The sequence below is a fragment of the Cygnus atratus genome, chromosome 5 (assembly GCF_013377495.2).
Source record: "Cygnus atratus isolate AKBS03 ecotype Queensland, Australia chromosome 5, CAtr_DNAZoo_HiC_assembly, whole genome shotgun sequence".
NCBI lineage: Eukaryota > Metazoa > Chordata > Aves > Anseriformes > Anatidae > Cygnus > Cygnus atratus.
The window spans coordinates 54,320,873-54,346,324 of NC_066366.1; the positions used below are offsets into that span (position 1 = coordinate 54,320,873).

The 25,452-nt window shown below is 37.4% G+C and overlaps 1 protein-coding gene across 4 annotated transcripts in view; it reads left to right on the plus strand.

Moving 5' to 3' along the window:
* Nucleotides 1-25,452, plus strand: part of WDR20 (WD repeat domain 20) — a 44,314-nt gene that overhangs the window by 13,071 nt on the left and 5,791 nt on the right. Inside the window, exons 2-4 of one of the 4 annotated variants that reach the window (XM_035551184.2) lie at nt 14,528-14,710; nt 18,640-19,917; nt 22,899-24,821. In XM_035551184.2, the coding sequence (XP_035407077.1) occupies nt 14,528-14,710; nt 18,640-19,917; nt 22,899-22,916 (1,479 nt within the window). In that variant the 3' untranslated portion in view covers nt 22,917-24,821. Of the gene's footprint in view, nt 1-14,527; nt 14,711-18,639; nt 19,918-21,697; nt 24,822-25,452 lie in introns of those variants that run through there. The other 3 variants (XM_050710924.1, XM_035551183.2, XM_035551186.2) reach the window with 3 other exon arrangements.

The window sequence follows — 25,452 nt, forward strand, 5'->3', positions numbered from 1 at the left end:
TTAATATTTACATGCCTCTTTATTTTAGTTTTTCTTACGTCTAGTATGTCTTACCGTTGTTCAGTTGATCTGAATTGTACCTTATTCTGCATTAAAAACAGGTGAGAAAGGACTGATTATAAGTGTAGGCAACAGTGTGACTAGACTGTAGGATTAGGAGGAAATAAAAGGATTCACTGGAGGATAAGGAACAAGAAAGAGATCAGAAAGATAGGTTATCTTTTTAATTTCAGAGCTATGAATCTGTTATAACCTCTTTGATTGTAACTGTTGAGAAAGGAATTACGGATAACTAAACATACGTCTTAAAAGAACCTTGAAGAGCTTAATTATAAAGTAGTCAAGAAAAGATGCAATTGTTACAGTACACTTTAATTCTCTCAATTCCTCAAAAGTGAAGAGACTAAAAAATGTGCTTCAGTGCCAAGCTTTACAGAAGGTGGTGGATTCTTTACACAGTATGTGACAGTCCGTAAGGAATATTGTAGCGTGAACTTCATTCAGTGCCTGCAAATACTCAGTCTGGTCCCTACTACTCTGAAACTAGTTGCTTTTTAATTCACTGTATTCTTAACGGTGAAAACGTACGCTAAAGCCCGTTTGACTTGAATAACAGGAAGGCATTTTCTTAAGGCTTATCCTTGATTATATTTAGGTAGAAGAAAAGCATGCAAGAACACTATGCAGAGGGGAAAAAAGTGTTACGAGTAAATGAAAAAGGATTAAAGAGATTTATTTGTAGTGGTGTCTGTGTTTGCCTGTAATGGTACAATGCTGAGAAGAATCCTCAGCTGCTTACAGTTACTTTGTTTCAGCTTTTGAAATTCTAAGGTAGTAGAGTTCTGCACTAGATTTTTTTTTAAGGTAAAATGTTGTTTCCCTGCAGTCTAGACTGAGAGAAAGCGTTAATGTGCAACGTATTATGTAAGAAAGCTTCCTTGAAGTTCAGGTGCTCTCCCTTCCCAGTGTAATACACTGGTAGTAAGAGAGAACTGGAACCACCATTATTTAGTTTAAAAATTCGCTGTCTGACTATTGAAGTCTCATCTGTGCTGCTATCTCAAGTGGTTTAAATTTCATTAATAACTTTGTTCAAGCATCTCTTCAATCTATGTCCTTGTCTGAACTGGTAATTCTAGGTTCATATACTACATATTTTAACTGAAGGAGTTCTAGAACTTAAACTCATTCTGAATCAGAATAGTTCTTGATGTCTCTTTACATCTCTTACTGATTGCAGGGACTGTAACAATGATCGAGAAGAGAATTTCAAGCTGAGGTATTCCAGGAGGGGTTTTGTAAACACTATTTTCATTGGTGGTCTTTGGACAAAAAAGTAAGAACAAGTACAAGATGGCAAAATTCTCATAAGTTGGGAGGGATCACTGTTCACAGAATATTTTATAAGGTGAAACAAGCTGATATCAGAACTGTAACTGAGGTGAAACTTCATTGGAAAAAGATGTATTTAGGGAATTTTTGCTTTAGCCTGAAAACTTTGAGAAGATGTAAACATTATGGCGTGGTTATCAAGCTGAGCTAGCTTGTGCTACAGCTGTTGAGGGCAGGAGGAAACAGATGCAATTTGAAGATCCCTCAAATGAGGTTTACTGATAGAAATAGGGAAATGTCTTTAGTGCCTTCATACTAAATAGTGAAGAGATGTCTTTAATATTGTATGAAATTGTGATTGCTTCTGTTGATGAAGGTAAATTTCAACTGCTGCTATTAGGAGAAGATGGCATCTAATGTAAAACTGGAGAAAAAGGAGTATGATTTTAATTAGCGTGGCAAAGCAATCACTGGTTCTTAAAGTTGTAAAAATAAGAAGAGAGAGAATAGATAATACAAAACCCTCCCTAGGTGTCTGAGAGACACTGCCACATCTCCCACAAATCCCAGCCACACAAAATAACTATGAATTCAGAAGGATTCTGCTCTTTGACCAGCCCTGCCGTAAGCTGTTGCTAATAGTTGAACGACTGCATAATGAAAATACTGTTGTGTCATAGGTTACAGACTCCATGGGAAGTACAGAATAGCTTTTAAGAAGAAGCAGAGCATTTCATCCAGAAACTTCTGTGAGCCCAGACAGACAAAAAGAGTGAAGAAAACACAAATCCAACTATCTGTGGTACCCAGGGAGACTACCGTACTGGCTTTTAGATTCAGAAAAGGAAATGAAATTCAAGATACTGAGGAGCTGGAGACACTAAAGCCCAATGAAAGAATGGGCATACAGCTGACTTTGCAGATATTGTGGGAAGAACGTGCTATGTTTTGTGGTAACAGTATCTCAGTAGTTTTGTAAGCAAGCTTCAGGGGGTTTTGGTTTTTAGATTTTCTTGGAGATAGTTTGCTGTACTTTAAACCTGTATTTATACAGCAGATGTTGGAGTTCAGAACTATATAATTTTATTTTTAAGATGAGCAGAGTAGAGGGTGGGATTTTCCTCAATACTAACATCATGTAGTACTGGGTCCATTGATTTATTCTAAAGAGAGGTGACCAGCCAACACTTGTTTTTCTGGGAGGCGGTGAGGCTTAAACAAGTAAGCAGTAAACTTTTTTTTTGTTTTAAGACTTGCTAATCTGTTCTTTACTTACTTTTATATAAATCCTAGTAGACTAAAGCATTTGCATTTTCTGGGAATTAGGAATGATTGCACGTGCTTACACAGATGTTTTTGTATTCATGACCCTGTTATTGAGCTGAACGTTTGAAGAAAGATCTTTCTTCAAAATGGAAACTGAGAGAAGCTAGTAACTGTTGTTTGGCTTGGCCCTGCTAACGTTAATCATAGGACTTGAAGTAAGTTAGTCTGTTACCTTGCTCCTCTCGCATCAGAGCAGCAGGACTGTTTTCTCCCAGGTCACAAGCTTTAGCATATGGAAGCTATCTGACTGAAGTGCACTCTTGGAACAAATTTCCCTTTACCGTGAGTGTAAAATCTTGATTCACGGGAGAAAAAACACTGTCAAATAGAGCCTGTTCTACTCTAGCTCCTTAAATATACCTTGTCCCTCGTGTTTGGGTGTATGCTGTGTACTTGGTAGCTATTTATGCACATCTTTGGCAATGAAGTTTCCCCACTATCCTCCCATATTAAATAACGACAAAAAAATCCTTTAAGGTTTGTAACACTGAAGGTGATTTCTCCAGTGTGAGAATTGCTCACTGGAGTACATTAGGATGTTAATGTATCTTGATTACCATGCAACACTAAACAGTTAAGCAGAATTTCAAGTAGACGCTCAGCCTGCTTGGTTACCATGGCAAACACAGTAGGAAATTCATGCCAAAGTTTGGAAACTAAGATACACAGAAGAAAACTTGTAAACTGAAATAGTCACTTCAGAGAACAAATGCAGTTGTTCGTAACTTCAGATCCCTTTTCCAAAGAATACTAATTTAAAATCCGTTTTATCAAGCAAACCTTAATTTCCAGTCCTGAGTTTTACACAAAGCAGGCAATATTCTCAAGCAGGGAAGAGTGACGTTCTTTGTTCACTTGTCCTCTAACTGTAAGGGCATTGAGTGAATAGAATAGCCTCTTGGAGCCAGATAAATTACTGGAGTACAGTAATCAACCTTTATGTATTTTCAGTGTGCCATGTCGTGTTTAACAGATGTGATTGGGATAGTTGTTAGATCATATATATGTGTGTTTGTGTGTGTAAAAGTTCTTGAATTACTTAATTCACTTTCCCACAGTTTGTCTTCAGGCTTGCTAACCATAACTGAGATCTGTAAATTGGTGTTTTAATTGGGACGGTTTTCTGTTTGCTGGGTTGCCTGTTTAATCAACTGGCTGTGTACAAAGTACCGTGTTTGTATCATCAGTTATGTCAGGATATTGTGGTGAAATCTGATATTTTTGCATGTAGCTTGCTGTAAACTTTCCACAGGTATGGCAGCATGTAAATCATACACTTCTCAATGTAAATTAGTATGTATATTTACATGAATCTTTTCCAAAATCTCTTCTCCCAGAGGGGAAGCTGTGTTACACAGAAAAATCATCCTGTGGCTTGAGAGAGATGCTACTTTATAAAACTAAAACCAAAACAAACACCCCCCCCCCCATACTTATATATTCCTGAAGTTTGAGGCTAGAGTCATAGCTTGGCATCGAGGTTGTGCACACTAAAATGTGAGACTTAGCCTCATCACTTTATATATTGCATAAATGGGATTGGTGACTGTCAGATTTTTAGAGGTTAAGAGAAAGCAAGTTAGGATATTACTGAGAAATTATGATTAGTTTGCCTTTGCTTTTATAGCACAGGGTATCTCGGGAAGAAAGGCTTAATGTTATAGTGACTAGGAAGTGGTGTTAGTAAAACCTGAAATGTTTAGGGGTGATGGAACAGTTTAGTTTGAAGCTGAAATGGTGTTTGGGATTTCTGATGAGTTTTAGAATAAAGAGGCTGATCTGCAGACTTGTTACAAATAGGAACTGTTGTATTGAATTACAGATTAGTTTGTGCCTTTTTGCTGACCTTTTTCAAAGGGACTTAAGGATCGCTTCATAATTAACACAAAAATCATCTTTCCAGATGAAAACATCTGGAAGATCATAGGAGGGGTTAGTTCAAAGGAAAGTAAGAACTTGGAGGCCACTGGAAGTGATGAACTGTTGCCATTGATTAGGCACAGTAAATTTTAACTGGAGGGGAAAAAAGCGTGGTGGTGGTGGAGAAAAGCAGCAGAAATTGCAGGTGGACTGATTTACATAACTGTCAAGGCAGTTGTAAGAAACTTGGGAGATGTAATTTTGCTAGGTGAGGGAGCAGGAGTGCTTGTTCCCACTAATCTTTTGGTGGCACACTGAGGGGGGAAAAAAAATTGAGTCAATTTGGTACCACTATGCAAAAAGGAAGGGGGAGTGCTCAGGATGATTCAGCCTTAACTGGTCAATACTTGAAACTTAATTTTTCTTTGTTGTAAAAAATGGCATGGAAGGGAGCTTTAGAAATAACAATTGAGTAAATCATATTCCATTGTGTTAATTGGTAGATCTAAGTGTGATTGGACATGTCTGAAATAGAATTAGAACAAAGATTCAGAGAAGCGGTGAAAAGTGGGATATCTTAAAACTTCTGTGGAAATAGTGAAAAGGATGGGACTGTTTATTTTAATAAGCAATATAAGTGCTGTATATGTAAGAAATATTAGATATTGTCTCTTCCCAGTAACAAGAAGCCATTCAATGAAGTCTGAGGGAACAAAATTCAGAGCTGATAGTGTTTTATATATTTAACTTGATTGGAATGTGTTGCTTCAGTCATCTAAGCAAATAATGAGCAGAAAGTAGGTGTTAAAACCTGGCAGTATTCGTTGTTCTGTGCAGTAGCTAATACAAACAAATCCTGTAAAGTGTTATTAAACTTCGTTTGCAATTTAAATGGCTGTCTTGAAGAAATCTAGGATGGAAGATGATAAATGAATGCAGCAAGTTTCTTGAATTCACTTCTGGGACATGTTTCTGCCCAGTGTCGAAGAAACGGGGATTGTGGTCCAGTTCTGCAGTCCATGATAATGAAGTACGTTTGTGCCATGACTTCCTAAATCTGCATCTTAATTTTTAAGCCACTAAGGGAGAGACCAGTATGTAAATGTGACCCCTTCACCCATGGCTTAATTATAGCCCTGAGAAATCATTGTTTTGATCTTAAAACTGCACAGTGAGATCTTCCTTGCATCTCTTTAAAAAGAGCTGAGTAGGGGGAGGAGAGGAGGAAGATATCTGCACTGCATGCAAAACATACGTGATTCGGAATTGGGTTGCTGCCTGAGAGGGTTTTATCCAGCTGGCTGAACAACAATTGAGCCAAAATCCTGTAGACCAGCCTCTGGGAAGAGATGTATCATGCCTTCTTTACCCTTCTTCCTTTTAAAAAAAAAAATCGCTAAAAAAAAAAAAGGCAACTAATTGCTTAAACCAAAATAGAACATCTAATTCAGTTCATGCCTGTTGGGAGTGTGTGATACAGTGCCTATATTCAGAGTTGTTTGACTAGCCTGTTTACAGATTTTAGTGTGACCAAGCGCGTAACACTGAAGTCAGTTGTAATTTTTATCTGAATTGATGATGTCATTATCTGATACTCACAGTAAGGATAACCTTGTAAGAGGAGCATAAGGGCTGGGAAATACTTCTTTCATTAGCTGCTCTTCTGTGTGGCGTTGAGCGATTGTTTAGATGCTCAAGAAAACACTAAAGCTGTTTTCCTCTTTCTGTATCGCATCATAAAGCCATGCTGTGGAAAGTGGGATTTAAAGGACTGAAGCACTTCTGGGGAGGAAAGTGACAGATTTTTCTTGTGTGGGAATAGTAAAAATTAATGTCCAATATATAGAAACAAACACCTTTTGAAAAGCAAGGTTACAGCGTCATGCCACTTCCCTGAAGTTTTAGTGCTCTGATTATTGTAGAGCCGCTGAAGATTGCTCAAGTTACTTGGAGTGCTTCCAGCCTACTTCCTGGAGCAGGCTGTTATTTTTCTCCTGGAGAAGCTGCGCGCTGCTCACCCACCTCTTCGGGGCCGACCGGGATGGGACACGCTCCGGGGAGCTGTGCTGGGGCTGGCACCTGGGGTATGACCCGGCTCTGTGGGCAGCGCTGGCACGAGGTGTACGTACTTCTGATCTTCTGCTGGGAGGCAGCCCTGCCAGCTCGCCTGGAAATGTTAGCAAGTGACTGACGCGGTGAATTGAAAAGCCCTTAACTTCCACAGGAACAATCGCAGTGACCTCTGTCAGGTTGTCACAGATAAAGGCAGTAGTGGTGTTCTCTGCTCAGGAGGCAGAAGTATTTTTTTTATGCAGAGGGGTTCAAAACTTTTTGATTTCCCTCAACCTCCCTGGCCTACAATAGCGCAAATGAGTTAACGTTCATGTCCTACTTTAACGCCCTTTGCCCAGTCTTACAGGGAAACAAAGGGTAAGTTGCTTCTGTATGCACACGTATATTCTAGTATACACATATATTCCATATGTGAAGTGAATAGGGATTTGCAAACAGAGAAGAATTCTTATTTTTTTGGAGTGCCTGCTGTTCTGTCTTCTTTTTTGAACTCTTTTTAAATAAAAATAACTTTTTTTAAGCATTATTGGTAGACAAGTACTTTCACCTTAAATATTTCCAATAGGATGTGCTGATCTATACTGTAATCAGAAATATTTTTGTTCAAAGCATTACTAAAATGAAGTTAACACTGCTGTGGTAGTTACAAGTCAATCCTTTATGCCTGTTCTTTATGGTGTTCACATCTACTTTCTTGATCTTGCCAATTATACCACCATTCAGTTCAGTTAATACCACGTAGATTTATTTCAAACCGTTGTGTGCGTGCTCTTGCTCTAAGTGCTGAGAAATTTCTTCTGGAAACAGAATTTGATGATTTGATTGGATGCTCCAGAAAACTAAATTGATTTTTGCCTGAATATGGATTTATGTCCAGTTGTCTGGACTAGAGCTCTTATTTTAATGTATATGGTCACAGTTGTCTGCTGTATGAATAAAGGCTGAAATCCTGTTAAGTAATGTTTTTCTGCTTTCCAAATTCATGCTATGTCTTGTATGGCCCTCAAGTGGAAGTTAAATCTAGGAGGGAGAAGGATATCAAGTAGCTTCCCAGTTGTTCAGGCAGCTTTGTACAAAATTGATATCTAAGACTTTGTTATGGATAAGTTGTGTGGAACACTTTAAAAATAAATTAGGTTAAATAAAATTACTTGGTGCCCCTGTTTTACTAACAGAGCTGTTCTTATACAGTATCCTAGAAACTGTCACGTGCCTTCAGTGTTCCTGTTCAGCATTTAATCAAGTGCTTGGTAACTTATAAAAACCTTCTGCAAAGATACAGGACCCTGTTCATGAGGAGCAGTGCTGTTAAGGAGAGGAAACGTTCTGTTAAGTAGAAATAAATCTTGAAATGCTTTTGCCTGGAGCTAATGCAAATTACATTGTACTTCAAGTTGGATCATTCAAAATATTAAGGTATTAAAAAAAATACATCAGAAAATCTGCCCTTGTCAATGAAGCCAAATTAATGTCCATGTCTCAAAGACCAGAATCTTTCAGTTTCTGAAGGTAAAACTGGCACGGGTTGCCATCTACACTTTCTGAAGACTTTGTAGAGAAAGGAATCTATAGAGAAACACCTTAATGGAAAGTCTTTGAGACTGCATGTTAAAAGTAGTAGATTTTTTTTCTGCTTGCTAATTATTTTTTGTCCCAATTTCTTAGTTTTCAATTTTCAGACTTCATGTTGTCCAGTGTGATCTTTTTTGCTTACTCATAAGTTCTATTACGTCCAATTAGAGGAAAAAGAGAAAGTGAAGGTGTGCTGATTTCTAGTGTCAGTTGGTACCTGCCCTTTTATCAAGTGGCAGCACGCAGTCCAGCACCGGGTTTGCTGTTTTGGATATTAAGCTGTTGGTGCTCCAATTCACAGAGTTGAAAGTTCAGACAAATACTAAAAGCAAAACTTAAAATGAAAGAATGGTTTTCCTGAGTTTGGCTGTGACTTCAGTATAAAGCAGATGCATTGAATGCAATGTTGCAAAATAAAGGCCAACTTTTCCCTAGTGTTAATGGCTTTGTAAAAATTAGGAGACACTTAAAACTGGTCTGTATTTACACACACAATGCCCATTATGCAACCCTCAAGTTAAGCAAATCACTTAGGTACGGAAAAAGCAGCTCAACTGTTCTTAGTTATCTGAGAAACTGTTGTTTCGTTGAAGAGACCCACTTTAAACAGGGCAACTTAAATGGTGATTGTCTGCTGGCTTTTTAGAGTCCTAAAGAGCATTTTATATATAAACAAACACAAAAGTATATCTACACGTATGTTTTTATATATGTTTATATAGCGTTCCTAGAATCTTTCAGTCTAGTTCTTAATTTTTTCTGGGGTTTCTGAGGTGGCCCTGGATGTGTGTTCACTTGTCTGTTACCCGAAAGGTTCATACTGAATCTGCGGGACTCCTGGGCCTGCTGTTAGACCTTGCCAGACTTTAAGCCTTCTACCAAGAAAGCTAAGGTCATTAGCTGCATGTAAGCTGACAGGCTGCTGACTACATTTGTCGAAACGAATTAATTACTGATCGGCTATGACACTGTCAACTGTACCGAACAGTGTTTTATTGGGGTTTTATAGGTGGAGGGGGTGTTGCCTGGACTTCATGGTGTTTGTGCGTATAAATTAAACGGAACTTTTGCTCTGTGTCAGTATTCTTCACAGGGAAAGTCAGCTGACTTGTTCCCGTAGCTTTCTTCCTGCTTGAAGTTCCTTTAAGACATAAACCAGACCTGTTAAGTAAGCTGGGACTGGCCCTGTTGCTGCCGCTTTGGGTAGTCCTAAGCATAGGGACCCAGGGTCCTTCAGGTTGGACAGGTCTCTAGTCTAACCTCCAGCCCAAAGCTGGGTCAGCTATGAGATCCGACCGGCTCAAAGCAAGGGTGAAGTAACTACAAATGATTCTGTTGTTGGTATTAACAGTGCTGGGCTCTACAAAAATATTCCAGAAATCTACTCCTTTGATACTGAGGGAATTAGAGGGATTTCCAGCGTGAAGTCCCAAAGGTACTATTTTTGGCAGAAGCCCTTGTGTACAGAGTCACTGGGCAGAGTTCCCCAGAAAACTCTACACAAGTGCCTGAAATAACAGCACCTTCTTGCCATGGGTCAGCTGCGTTGCACGGCTTTTGCCATCCTTCGGCCCCGTAGGAAGGAGAGGGAGAGCAGCACATGCACGGGGGAAGGATATACTGCAGGGGATCCTGTAAGGCACAGTGCTGCAGCAAAGCTTATTTTTCAGTTAGGAATTTAAAGAGCATCTGTGAAATTCAACAAAGTCCAGTTAGTAACAATTGTAAGAGTTGATTTCTGTAGTTGCTTGTATAGCATTGTAACAAGCACCGTTTTCTCCAATTATTATGGTTATGGAGCAGGGAGCATTAAATCCCTAATCAACAAGGTGTCGAAGAGATACAAGCTGCAAGTAGTGTTGTGAATTCCAAGCTCTAGAAATGCTGGAAAAAATGTTTTCAAAAGTGGATCTTAGTACTTTGTCATCTTGTGTTGGTGCTGTAGCTGTGCATACATAGCCAACCCGTAATCTGCAGTTCAAGATCTGTTAATTTTTTGTACTAGGGGGGATTCTCTTAAGAGGATTTTTGGAAGTGAATTTTTTATTAAATGTTTGCTCTTACTTCCAGGCTTAAAGACCTAATATTCTGTCTCAAACTGACTTACTCATATGACCAACTGAAAGCCAGCCTGGCAAATCTGATATTAAATACTGTCAAGTCTCAAAAGGAAACATTTTAATGGCTACTGCTGAAATTATCTGAGAGAAATTAATAAATAACGCCTTCCCTTTCTGATCTGGGAGATGTTTGTTTAGCTTGGCAGGAAATGTAGCATCTATTATAGATTTCAATAACTAAAATTTGCAGAAAGCTGCAGATGTAAGTTAGGAAAAGAAAAAGATAGAGGAAGAACTCACATCTGTCAAGGAGCATGATTAAATGCTGAGTTGAAATAATGTGATTCACTATTTGTGAAATTGTAGTATGAAAGCTGAGTCTTAGATCAATAGTACATCAAAAGAATAAATCTTGGACAGAAATTAATCTGGCTTTGACCTTAGAATTGCATAAGGATATGGAACCAAGGTTGTTGATGTCCATCCTAATAAGACATTTCAAATATCAGAATATGAAATCTTCGACACTTGCTTCAGGTTGAGGTAACTGATTTTTTTTCTTTCTGTTCCTGGTATTTAGGTATCTAAAGCTGTGGTTAAGATGTTCCACTTGACCACCTTCCTACTGAAATCTTGATTCAGGGTGAATGGGCAAATTACATACTCATATGCACACACCTTTATTGTAACTTTTTCCTTCCTTCCTTCTCCCTACCCCAGTGGAGTGAAGGTAACACTGCTGCTAAAATAGCATGATGTGACTAAATGGGACTGGAAAGTCCCCAGAACCACTATGTGATTCATGTTTTATTTCTAGAGAAGAAATTCATTCTATTTCTTCTAGAGAAGAAATAGAGAAGAAATTCATCACAAAGAACTGAATGGCTATGTTAGTCAATTTTTCTTCTGCTTGTAAGTGTAAGATTTGAGACTTTGAATCTGTTCAAGGACAGGACTCAAACTGTTGGTGCCCCAGATACACCAATTTTGTTCAGCTGCATCACTGACTTCAGACAGCTGTTGAGTGAAATTCGTGTGAAATACCCATTATTCCTTGTTCCTTTGCCCAAGGGGTACTTGAAATACCAGTGCATGTTGAAAAAGAGAGGCTTCCAGTGCAGGTATCGGTTGGCCCAAGTGCTATTACAGAGGCTTGATTAGTGAAGATGTACTTTGATGGCTTGCATAGTGATTTCATTCAAAGGGAGGATTGATTCTTAACCTTGCATTAGGTGCTCCAACCTGTTTCAGTCAAGACTAAACATAAGTTCTAATTACAGTGTTGTTGTCATCATGAATCATCCATCATGGAATACGTTCCTCAAAGTGGACAGGCTGGAATACTGTTAAATATTTTTTTCAGAAGAAAAATTTAAAAGAACTGGGACAAAAACCATGCAAATAACTTGCTAGCAGCTCAAGCGTAGCCAAGCATGCCTTATCCTGTGCTTGTAGCTGCTGCGTTCAGTAACACGTAATCCCAACATCTTTCAGTTCTCTTCTGAAGTACATCAGCATTCTTCTGAGAGTGGCAGTTCACATCACCTTGTTGAGTAAATAGTGTCAGATCCTAGGATCTCATGGAAAATCTCTTTTCTGAGGATCAGATCCTTCACAGTACAGCTACAGCAAATGGCCTTAATGGTATGCTAATGAAATGCTGAGTCACGGGCCCTATTGAATTTTATGAGTAAGGGCTTTTCTTGTTCTTATCAAAAATCCAATAGCAACTTTCAAATGTGCAGAAATAGAGAAAATGGCTTTTGGTTCTTATGATCATTGATTCTATCCTGTCTTTCAGTGAAGTGAGAACAAGACCAAAAAAGTGTTTTTGTGCTTGTAGTTCTGACTTATCTTCATGAGACAACTGTATCGTAATCACAACTGAAAACACTAGCTGCATGTAAGTAAAAGGCAGAGCACCCCTCTCAGTAGAAGTCTAGCTTCTGGTAATTGAATTAGTTTACTTATACTCCATTGAAGTTCAAACAGATTGTCCATGCCATCTGGTTCCCCAAGAGCAGCTAGAACAAGCACAGGGAAGTCTTGTGCCTAGATTTCATTTATCAGAATTTCATGTCTTACTAGATCTGTTATCACACAATTTCAGAAGACTTCAGCCACAGCAAGTTTTTCAGACTACCAAAAATATAGTGAACGTTGAAACAAAACTAAATAACCCATCTTGACCAGACAAAAGGGCAAAGTGTAATTTCAATCTGAAAATAGCTACCTCTCAATTCTGTGCCACTTAAAAGAATAGTAGGGATTCAAAAGAAGACGACCCTGGGAATACTCATGTTTTCCACTGCTGGAAGAGTCAACCATTCTCTGATCCCTCAGCGTGATTCAGGCTGAGCTCTGTTTATTTTGAAAGGGATCTCCTTTCTGAGGCACTTGGTTCTGCTGAAAGTCTTGTCCAGAGGCCATACCTTGTCTCATTGGTGAGATGAGAGAGCATTTCTTTGAGGTACGGAGGGATATATCTATATGTTACTGTAAAACAGTCTTCCATTAGAAACATTTTCTCCATTTAGGGAGTTACCTCTTGATTCCACATATTTTGTATTATTTTAGGACAAGAGAATCTTGCACGATATAGGAGATCCAACCACATGGCCTCTAGGATTTGATCTTTCCAGCTTCAAGTTACAGATTTACATGTGTCTGTGGATGCTCCTTGGTAGACGTGTGCCTTATCCTATGATCCCAGTAGAGCTAGCATTCTATTTAAGTTCTCCTTGAAGAGGTATTGCTAATATTCTTTTTTAGCTTATAATGGTTCTCTGGGCTCTGGAGAATAACTTTTTAATATGCTGACTTCAGAATTTGGAATACATCGTCTCCTTTTGGAGCCTTCAACCAGAAGGCCATACACCTGACTAAACTGGTTTATAATATATGCTGCAAAGCAGAAGTGTAACTTTAATGCTGCTGCATATGCATATGCTTATCACATGTATCCCATAGTTAAATTTGCCTTGGGAAATGGCTCACCTGATGTGAATCACTGTGTAGCTAGTTACGGTTTTGCTCTACTTACAGGCAGGTCTGGTTTCCCACAGTATAGCTCCATGCATGCTATGGATTTGCTGCTCTTCAAATGTTGTACTCAGGTTTAATACATTGGAGCAATTTTCTTTTATATGGAGCTTGTCCACTTCATCAAACAAGTTTTATTTCCTATATCGCTGGCCTGATTTCCCTTGACTAAAAATACTGTAAAAGTATATATCAAGAATAGAATCCAAGTCCCAAATCACAGCTGCATCTCGAGTCTGTAATATTATGGAGTAACTGCAGCTTTCTAATTACAGACTCTGAACCTAGTAAATAGGGAGTTAAAAAGAAAGGTTGAACCTGATGTATGATCACGCATATTAAATGTGTGGGTTATAATCTCTGGATGATGATAGATTAGGGTGTCTGTTCAGAAGTGATATGGGGATAAACATGGGTTACACAACTGAGAGAGTGTTTTAAATTGCTTTTCTGTTTTTTTGATTCTTCTGACACTTAAGTGCCAGATCTTCAGTTGTTTATATTAAAGTTCTTCTGTTTTGCTAGCACTTACTTTGTCCAAGCTGTATTTGGATTGTTCAGTAAATTCAGATGATATATTGATCCATAGAAATCATCCTTGATTATAGATGGTGCAAAGTATTTTCACGTTTAATAAATCAATGTCAGAAGCACAACTATTTTGTAACCTAATTGCTTTAAAAATATTTTATAAGCATAGTATCAACATTCTGAGTCAGTGTTCCTAGAAATCTCTCTCCTTGGATCTAGTTGATCATTTTTTAATATTGATAATAGTATCACATTTTTGTCTGTTATAAAATGATACGTTTACAGTACAAGGACCAAGATACGCTATTTTTAGTCCACTGCCAAAACTAAGTTGTACTTCATTTTGAGAAAACTGCTGCTAGGGAAATGGAAGATGTCTTGTCTCAATGTGATGGGATGCTGCTTCTTGCAGGAGAACCCAGGAAACAGGTTGATCTTGAAGACTCACTGGAGCCTTTGTGTTACTGAACAGTCGTCACTGGTTTGTCACATGATGTAGTTGCAAAGGTGTAGCATTTAACAAAATTGAAAAATGTGGAAGTGCGGCGTTATATTAAAAGATAAGCCTTTTGAAGACATCTTTTGAGGTCTTCAATAAATACAGAGCTGTATTTTAAAGTAAGGTTTTGTGACTGCATAAATCGTTGCTTAGTATAAGCTCATTTGCAAACTAAACTTGTATGTGTATACATTGTGATAAACTTTTTAAATTCTGTTTGCTCTTTTTGCAGGCTGCGGACTTGAGTAAACCAATAGACAAAAGGATATACAAAGGAACACAACCTACATGCCATGACTTCAATCACTTAACAGCCACAGCAGAAAGTGTTTCTCTTCTAGTGGGCTTCTCAGCAGGCCAGGTCCAACTTATAGACCCTATTAAAAAAGAAACTAGCAAATTATTTAATGAGGAAGTAAGTAGAAATCTTAACATTGTTGCATGCAATGTATTTCTGGTACTAAAAATCCTCAAAGTTCCGTAGATGGCTTTGTTTGCCTATACAGCTCATCGTTCAGTCACTACCTTTTGTTTTTCAGCTGCTTCATTGGTTTAGAATACTTACACACAACCTTTATTCATGAAGAAGCTTTTGGGGTTTAAGGCAAAAGAAAAAAAAATTAGGACTTCTTAGTTTGGATAGTACTGCAACTAGAACTAACGACAGCTAACAGATAGAAAAAACATCTACAAATGAAAATGCTGCTGCATGTTCTCTGCAGTCAATTGTTTTGAAGGCTTCTGGTTCCAAACGGGGAAGAAAACATTTGAGCCCCTATTTAATATATTACAGTCAAAATATTAAATAATAATTAAAGTAAAAATACCATTTTTTATGGTTGGGATGTTACAGCAGAAACTGTCTGTATCAAGGACTCCTAAAAGCTTTTTCAGGGAAGACTAGGATATTGAGCTGAATGCTGCATAGGAAAAGCTGAAGGCTCACAAAGTCTTGGCCATGTGATATTCCCAAAAAGAATTCTCTATCTATGCAATAGGAAAAAAAATAGAGGGAGTACTGGGGGGGGGGGGACTTATGCCAAGTTACAAAACCACTGGCTCTGATTATCTGGTAATACTGGTATTCTTAGAAAGGTAAGTGTTTGGATATTAACAGTGGAAGAGATCTGGTAACTGATAAAACTTTGACAGCATTTTCTGCAGAGGATAAGCCAGAGGTACTTGGCTTGGTTTTTTGTTTGTTTTTGCTGCTTTTTGTGTTTTTAATCCAACTACAAGTAAATCATGAGGTAACGAAGAGCTTTGCAGGTTGTTTTTTTTTTTTTTTTTAAGACTTCAGATCTGGATAAGAGCTTTGCAGATGAAGTTAAGCCTTGCTCAGCTTTCAAACTAAGCAAGCATATCTTTCCCACCTCAGGGACATGTGTTTTCTTGCTCTCTTTGTGCAAAGAAGATTGAAGTATTGTTCTCAATGGGGATGTTTTATAATTAGAATTGACTCCTCTTCAGCTTTCTAAAAGTAGCTACAACCAGATCAGAAGAGGGGCGTTCTTCTTTGTTCTTAGCCTTTTCCCACCTGTTCTGTCTCCCTGCTTGTGTTGAATGGGAAACAGTGCTGGAGAGACTCCTAATGTTGCATGGAATACTCTTTTTGGTAGAAACCAATGTATATGTAGTTAAAATTTTCCTTCTAGCATCATCCATTGAAAAACAAAAACAAAAAAACTCCCGGAAAACCAAACTTTGGCATTGGTGCAGCTTCACCACTGGGAGTGCTAATCCAGATGTGACAAGTTACTCATGTAAACAAGATTTAATCTTGTATGGTAGTAGCGTAAGCATTAAAAATGGCAGTGGGAAACTATAAATAGCTAGTACTTCCTATCACAGAGCAGTTCCCACTGCGGTAGCTGACCTGTAGTTGCCTTGAGAAAAACTTTTGCTAAAATACTTTACACAAAGGTCCGATGCCCATTTACATGTCTCGATATTTACTGTCTAGCTTCTACAGTGTAAAGCTGCATTGCAGGTAGAACAGTTCTTGTGGTATTCCACAAGTGATGGAAACACTGAGGTGATCTGACATTACAAAATACTATCTTTTCTCTGTTGCCACCAGTGTTGCTTCACTGCGATGGAGATGCATCTTCCTGTTTGGTGGAAATGAAATGAGATGATCTCTTTTCTACAAAGCTAGCATAGGGGTTTGCTTAGTGTTACCAGAACCTACCCACATGTAGGGTAAAGTTAAAAGACAAATCCCTGTTTCCTGCATAGATCTTATCTGCAGTTATAACCAAATCTAAAACTTTAGTGTTTTTGGCCTGTCAGTTACAATAGTGAAGTTTACTCTGGGCATGTTTAGAGTAAAATATAGAAATTCTAGCTTGTATCTAAAGCCTGTATCAGAGAAACATTAGTAATTACTGATGTTTGAGTTGGTACATTTGCTTCAAGAAAATGGTGCCTGTTGTTTTTTGGCTATTTAGATTTTTAGATAGTATTTGAGAATAAACATACCTTCATAAGCAGAAGGTGGGCTACATAAGTGTTTACATCTTTTGACAGATTTAGCACTGGTGCTAGAATAATAGAGATGGTAGGGTTCACCACTTGTCTTGTTAGTAATTGGGTGATTTAGGTAGCCCAAAGCTCTGTTTTGATTATCACCTGTGATAAAGCAATAAGGATAGCAGTTAATTGTATGTGATACATGAAATGGCTTAATCTTATGGCACAGGTTGTGTTGAAGCTTGACTAAGTTAAAGCTATTGCATTTTAACTTGTTACTTTTTAAACTCTATTGATGTAGAAGAGAATAGGGACTTGAAAGGCAGAGGTTTCGTGTGATTTCTAGTATAAAAGTTGAGTTACTGCTCTTGTGAATATGTTGTTTGTCAGGTTGAGCTGCTGTACTACAGTAGAGCAAGAAATCTCACTTTGTGCTGTATTACTGGTAGCTTCGTAACAAGACCTTGCCTCTAGAAAGCAAGGTAGTCTGACCTCTATATTTTTCTCTTGGTATGTACAAAGTAACTTTCTGAAGCTAAGATGCTATTTGTAAAGCTACCTTGTTAGAGGAAAAGTTCACAGATAAAGTTACTCTTCTCAGCTCTCAAATAGAAAATAAGAAGTTACACAAGAGAGGCTTCCTGGTCCTTATACTGAATTTCACAGCAGCAAAAATACGTTCAAGAGTATAACACAAAATGACCAGGTGCTGCTTTTGATAGTTACAGGCCCAGAATGGATAAGTCAGTGTTATCCATCAGCTATTTTTTTTCTTTGTGAAAAACAGCATAGCAAAGCATTTTTTCTTTGCTTTTTTCTATGTGCTTCTGTAACTTGTTCTGGTATTTCCTGAAGCTCACTGTATTTGCATTCTTGGCCTTTTGTATAGCTCAGCTCTACTTTCAGCCTATAATCAATCTGTGCCAAATACAAATCTTGAATTTGCATCTAAAGAATTTTTTGTCTCTAAGTTGCAGTTGAGTGATGCCATGGCTGAGTTGGTAGACTTAGAAATCCACCAGAACAACAGTTGACCCCTTGAGTTTACGGACTTTATCTCTACTTCTCAGTTTTTACAGCACTGAAGGCATTTTAACTAGGGATGTTTGTTTAATGTGTGTTCATTGTTTGGTAATGATGGACTCCATTAAGTTGTTTTTCTTTAAAATAAACTTTTTAATCAGATGGTAAACTGAGAGTATAGGCAGGTTCTTGGGTAATGAATGAAAAGTAATTGCAGGGTGGGGTTTCCAAGGTGAAGAGGATGTGGTGCCTTCCAATTTTGCTGATTTACATGTATTTAGCTACTAACTGTTCAACCGCATGGTAACAGGGGTACAGTGTAGCGTTTGCTGTCTGAATCGGTGAGCTGATAAAGACTCCTAAGACTTGTCTTTTTTTTTCAGATGCTGATTTTTATAGCAATTTCAGATAAAAACAGAGTTTAAATTTAATTGTTGCTGATTTATAACTTTTGTCATACAGATGAGTAACAGTCTTTTTCCCTTTAGCTCAGTTTTTAGTTTCTTGATTATTTTTTTCATACTCTTCTTTAACGTCCTCATCAGACTATAAACTTAAGAACATTATGTTGAGATCCATAGCAACAGATTGGCTTGATCAAAGCATGTTCTTCAGAATGTGACTGGACCATAATAACCTTTGATAGCACTTTCTCTGAATATAATTTCCTGTTAACTGCCTTATGAGATTGAGTGTTTGCGAATACAGTAACGTAGCTCCTTTCCAGAAAGTTGAATTCGCTTTGCTTAAGCTTTGTTCCCTTCCTCCCCCAAAAGCTCAGATTTACAGTTAATCATTAAAACTTTAATTTTCAGACTTTCTGATGTGTATCTTCTTTGTTTTTCACAGAGACTAATAGACAAGTCCAGAGTAACCTGTGTAAAATGGGTACCAGGTTCGGAAAGCCTTTTCCTAGTAGCTCATTCCAGTGGCAATATGTACTTATATAACGTGGAGCACACTTGTGGTACCACAGCCCCGCACTACCAGCTACTTAAACAAGGAGAAAGTTTTGCAGTTCACACTTGCAAGAGTAAATCCACAAGAAACCCTCTGCTTAAATGGACAGTAGGTGAGGGTGCCCTGAATGAATTTGCCTTTTCCCCAGATGGGAAATTCTTGGCCTGTGTGAGCCAGGATGGTTTTCTTCGTGTGTTTAACTTTGATTCGGTGGAATTGCATGGTACAATGAAAAGCTACTTTGGAGGACTGCTGTGTGTGTGTTGGAGTCCTGATGGGAAATACATAGTGACAGGTGGAGAGGATGACTTGGTAACAGTTTGGTCTTTTGTGGACTGTCGAGTAATAGCGAGAGGCCATGGACATAAATCATGGGTCAGTGTCGTTGCATTTGATCCGTATACCACTAGCGTAGAAGAGAGTGACCCGATGGAATTTAGCGGCAGTGATGAGGATTTCCAAGACCTTCATTTTGGCAGAGATCGAGCAAATAGTACACAATCTAGGCTATCCAAAAGGAACTCTACAGACAGTCGTCCAGTAAGTGTTACGTATAGATTTGGTTCGGTAGGCCAGGACACGCAGCTCTGTTTATGGGATCTTACAGAAGATATCCTCTTCCCCCACCAACCTCTCTCAAGAGCAAGGACACATACAAATGTCATGAATGCCACAAGTCCACCCGCTGGAAGTGGTGGAACTAACCCAGGAAGTAATGGAAACAGTATCACAACACCTGGAAACTCTGTACCCCCTCCTCTTCCACGGTCAAACAGCCTTCCACATTCTGCAGTCTCAAATGCTGGCAGTAAAAGCAGTGTCATGGATGGTGCCATTGCTTCTGGTGTTAGTAAATTTGCAACCTTATCGCTACATGATCGGAAGGAAAGACACCATGAAAAAGATCACAAGAGAAATCATAGCATGGGACATATATCTAGCAAGAGCAGTGACAAACTGAACCTAGTTACTAAAACCAAAACGGACCCAGCTAAAACTTTGGGAACACCTCTCTGTCCCAGAATGGAAGATGTTCCCTTGTTAGAGCCTCTTATCTGTAAAAAGATAGCACATGAAAGACTGACTGTGTTAATTTTTCTTGAAGACTGTATAGTCACTGCTTGTCAGGAGGGATTTATTTGCACATGGGCAAGGCCTGGTAAAGTGGTAAGTTTTAATCCTTAATGCTGCATCAAAGAACTAGAACTCTGAATAGGTAGTTTTCTTGAGATATAAATGAATGTTGAATATAAAATTTCTTTATGCTTAATGTAAAAAAAAAAAATCCTCAGAGCCATACTTTTGGATACTGCATGCCATATTTCTGAATGATTTGAAGTGTCTTGGATACAATTAAGTATAGTTGCCTTCCAGCAGAAGAAATAAATACTGTGCATCTAAACTATTGATCAGTGTTCTTATACTTAAGCATAACCACAATATGGTGAAAGCTATTTATGTAAAAATGGAAGTAAAAACATGTCAATCACTAAAATAATTATAATCTTTCAAATGTTTTCTACAAAATACTGCACTCCCAATAAAAGTAGCTTATAAAAGCTGCTGCTTCTAAGTCTAACGAGAAATGTGAGCCTCTGAAAAATTTAAACCAAAGTGTTTTATTCCTCCATACTTTTCTGTGGTGGTCTGCCATTAATGTAAAACCACTTCTTATTAAAGTGTCAGCCATTTTACGAGCAGATTTGTGAGCCCTTTACTGACTGTAGTTTATGCTCTTGAAGTTGTGAATCAGTACTATCAAGGAACTCTAATTTTAGCCGGGTCTTGACTTATGTATTCTTTGTCAAGCTAGGGAAAATTGTGCAAGCTTTCTCTAAGCAGCTTCAGTTTTATGTCACTGTCAGTTTTGTTAGTCAAATTTGATCATTGACAAGCTTGTGCTTTTTGATAGCACCTGTTCTGTCAGTTGAACCTTCATTAAAATATATTATTAGTTTTAACTTTTGTTGTTAATGCACTTAAACACAGATGAAACTTTTTTCTTCTGTTCAATGTATAGCAAGCTAAATTTTGAATGAAGCTAAAAGTGGTGATTATTTTGTTAAAAAGTACTTTGTGCTACAATAGCTTTGTTTGCCTGCAACGTTTTAAAGGAATACCGCTATGAAAACATTACCGGATTTGATCCACCAAAAAGGACCGTTACTTTTGTGAGAACTTCTGAAGTTTTTGTGGCATGTAGACTATCATTTCAAGAAAAAAAAAAATCTGGTAACATCTGAGTATTGCCACGGTAGGCAGCATAAATGAACATCTGACGTTTGTTACATTTTACCTGTTTGGTTCATAAATCTCACTTTTGAAGTGGAGGTACTGTAAATATTTCAATACCACATCTTCATTGCTATAAAACTAAGTAAAAGTCAAGATTTTTTCTTAAAAGTTTGTATAATGTAAGTTTCTTTGAGATGTTCTCAAACTTGACACAACTTACTCAGAGCTACGTCTACTCTGCATTTTGATGCATTTTTAAAGGTTGAATCTAAAGCTAAATAAAAAATTGTAAACCCTTTTCTGGGGAGAAGGGTAGAAGGTAATACCTAGAAAAAATACATAGTTTTTGCCTAAGGACTACAGCTCCAGCATTAATTTAAAAAAAAAAAAAAAAAAAAAAAGGAAAAAACAACCCAAACTTAACTGCTTAATGTTTGTCCTGAATGAAAATACTAAAGCAGTTATCACTTCTGTGACTCAGTGCAATTCATAAGTCTTAAAAATTAACTTTATACATGTACAGCAGTGCCTCAGATTTCTTTTGTGACCTATATTTTCTTTTTGCTTTAAAACTCCTCTGTGTACTACTAAATGCAACACTGTTAAATTTATTTTCAGTGGCTGAGGTGGGTTTTGTTAGACTGGTTATAACTTAAACACTTTTTTTGGTGTATTGACTTTGATTTGGAATATGACATTTCAAATATTTCAGAGATAAAGTATGCAGTACCAAAAATCAGGATTTATGTATTGGCCAATATGGAAAACTTTAATGACAGGTAAGTAACTTTCATGCTAAAGTTATCACTTTCAAAATTAATATATTGCACACTGATGTAAATGCCATATTGTTTAGGAAGTATTTACTTAGAAATTTTCAAATGAATTTGTTTTTCTGATATCACTTGCATTTCTAGTGAGCTCACTCTGCTGGTAAAAACTAAATTTTGATGGCATGTTTACAGGGGTTTGATAGGAAAATATTTGTGCCAGAAGGACGTTATGAGCATTCTTTTTGTTTATAGGAAAGCACTTAACTTTATTTAATGAGAATTGTCAAAGTATAAAACACTCATGGTAATGTCTTTCTTACTGGGTTATATACCATTCATTTCCGTTTTGCCAACTGTTACATCCTAGGCCATCCCATTGCTCTAGGGTTTAAAGCTGCTATTTCTAGTCTTCCTTTTGAAATATTGGGTCCCCAAGTGATCTTAAAACTCCGTCACTTTTTTGTCTGCCAACTCTAGAGTGAAAGCCTCTAAATCTTGCTGCTTCTTCCATCACTGCCTCAAAAGGCCTTCATTAAATTCACGGCACTGCCAGCCTAAAGAAAGAATTGGATGGAAAACTGAAGCAGATTTGCAGTGTTTAATGTAATTTCCATTGAGCCAGTGCTACTTTTCCCTCATTTTTAATAGCCATCAAAAGACATGCCGGATAATTGGACAATGCATGACAAGGTCTCTGAATTTTTCTGGTTGGACTGGTGCTGCCCTTAGTGGAAAAAATCCAGAAATGTCTCTTCAACCAAGATCCTTATGATAGTTGATAGGCTGTACTGTGCTTACAGTGTCCTGCCAGTTTGTTTACAAACTTTACAAATTATTACTTCGAGTGTATACATAATCATACCTTGAGCTTCCTCACTGGATATACTATCCTTACATTACACTTCCAGAACTGTTGTACTAACTCCCAATCAGAGTGAGGTCAAGTGAATGGAAAAATTCAGTAAGAAACAAGTTCAATGAGGCTTAGAATACCTTAACTTTTTTTATTCCCATTTTGTTAGTCTGTTTGTAAGATAGAAGGTTCAGGGTAGTGAGAAAAGTAGGTTGCCTTAACAAGAGTATGGACTTCCTAATCAACATGGTGACAATTAGCTGTCTCCTTTTCCCCTTCTTGCCCAGCCCCAATGGAAAGCGTAAATGGGATTGTACAACTGTTGTATTAATCCTAAAATGTAAGAGAAAAACATCTCAAAGGAAACAAGGTAAACTTCATGTGTTATCTTTATAGCTACTTCAAACTGAATTATAGGAACTGCAGAACCAGAAACACTATTGAAAGAAAAAAAAGTGGTACTGTGGTACCTGCATATGCAAAGTAGGTTTTCTCTGAACTTAATAGTCAGAGAAACAATCTATATGATTTCTGTGTCTGACTTAGGGATTAATTTTTCATCTTGTACAGTGACTCCATTTTATCTAAATGAAAGCTGCTGATTAGTTGCTTCCTTTGTCAGAAAGCTCAAGGTAAGATTGGACAGAGCTATGAACAGGTGAAATGGCAGTGTATAACCTAGCAAGACAAACATGTTACCATTTTGTAAAACAAATGCACATGGAATTTATTTATTTGACTTATTGTACAGGAAAATTTAGACTTAAATTATAACATCCTTGAATTTTCTAGTTAACTACAATTGTAGTACAGTATCATGTTTTAGTATGATTTCTGTTATAGTAGAAGTACTTAAACATTCATGTACTATATTTGAGTGAGATGAGCAGCTATACATACTAATTCTTCCTCAATGGAAAGGAGCATTTCATCATTACAATTGAAGTTCAATTGCTGGTATTTAAGTACTATCAAATAGATTTCTTTCAACGTGATACGGTATCTGTATAAACTTCAGGGATGATTATAGTAAAACTGAAACACAGCTATATGACTTCAGGTTACCATGCTGAAATTTGAAGCTTTCTGTAATGTGCATAATAGCAAAGTTGCACATAGCATACCCGCATTATCAGGGTGAATTTAAACCTAGTACACTGGTGTGATATTTATAGCAAGGTATGTGTGTTTGCGCGTGTGCGTGTGTGAGAAGGTGTGACTAGTGGCTCCAGTAAAGCCAGGAAAGATCATAACCCTGTAAAGGCTTTATGATGAGGATGTCTGGATTAGGAAATAACATGACTTTTACTAAACACTTTTTAGAAAACCCATGTTCTGAATTATCACCTCTTACAATTTGGTTATGTACTTGGAATGACTGTATATGTCTGCCCCTTTAACAATATAAAGCTTCTAAATTAATATTTAAAATGCTGGCCTGCTTATGTTACAATAATAAATTTTGTGTCAGTTAATTTACTGTCAATTTACATGTAAAAATTAAACAATTTTTTTCTGCATTTTATGAATTCTGTATACTGGAGTTTGTTAAAGATTGACATGTTAGGTGATACTGTACAAAATTGTATTGACTACCTTTAGTGAAAATCAAAAGTAAAATTCATATGTATTTCCTTTTTACACTTCCATCTAATTTCTTGACAACTTGAATAAATTTCATAGAGCCTTTCTAACATGAACTATTGTTAATTTAACTGTTGCAATAATTAAGCTTTAAGAAGTATTGTTGGTATATTTATAATTTTAAGAAAATCATGTTTGTTTCATACTGCTTATTTTTAGCTGTTCTATTGTCACTGTTACAGCTGAAGAACTTTACTAAATACTTGACATTACAAAATAACTTGCTGGGGTTGTCCTCTGTATACTGATGTTAAATAAAAATGTGTGATTGAACTGTAAATGTAGATAACTTTCAATAGTCCTTTTCCACATTGAGTTTTAATTTATCTTGCAGTCCTTAGGTGGTCTTTTGCTATCATATTGTGCTGAACAAATGGCCACAATGAAAACTGTTAACTTGCCATATTTTGAAGTAAGAAGTTGATTGCATCCTGTAACCTGCTCTGAGTAAATGTTTCACTTCAATTCAAGATAATACATACATTTTTGATGTTTAAATCTTGCTGATAAGGTCATGTCTTCTGATATTTTTCTAGGAATAGAGTAATATGAAATAGAGTATCTATAAAAAAAAAAAATCAAATTTGTTTAAACTCAGATTCAGTAAAACACAGACGTGTGTCTAGATTCGCTCTGCCTAGCTGTCAGATACGAGCTGGGGCCGAGTGTTTTCTCTTCCTTCGAGGACTCTACAGGAGCTCTTTCCTCTGTGGACTCTGGTGCAGGGTACGTTGTTTATTCCAGCTTTAGACGTTGCCATTTACCTAAGGAATGCTGAATTTACAGCCCTGAGGATATGGCTCGCTCAGATGATTCAAGTGTTTTCAGTCTAGAAAAGCTTTGGCTAGTCTAGAACTTTACTCATCTGACCCAGAACTAAACTAGTCTAAACCTTTGGCTACACAATTTCTTGGGACCAATTTAGGCGAAGAAAAAGAAGTTGCACGTCTATCTGAGCAAACTTTGCCCTTGCAGCAGCAGTACTGTGTGCTGAAGGAACCAAACAAGTGACACTTCAGCCTTTCAAAGGCACTTCTGAGAAATTTCAGTGAAAGAGTTATTTACTTTGAGTCCTGTTACAAGGTTGGACTCTGTCTCTTACGGAAAACTCCTCTGTAGACTAAAGCCGAGGAAATAATCTATCTTGTATGAACTTGAGAATATTTGGTACTTCAGGAGGTACTGACTGACCGCTAT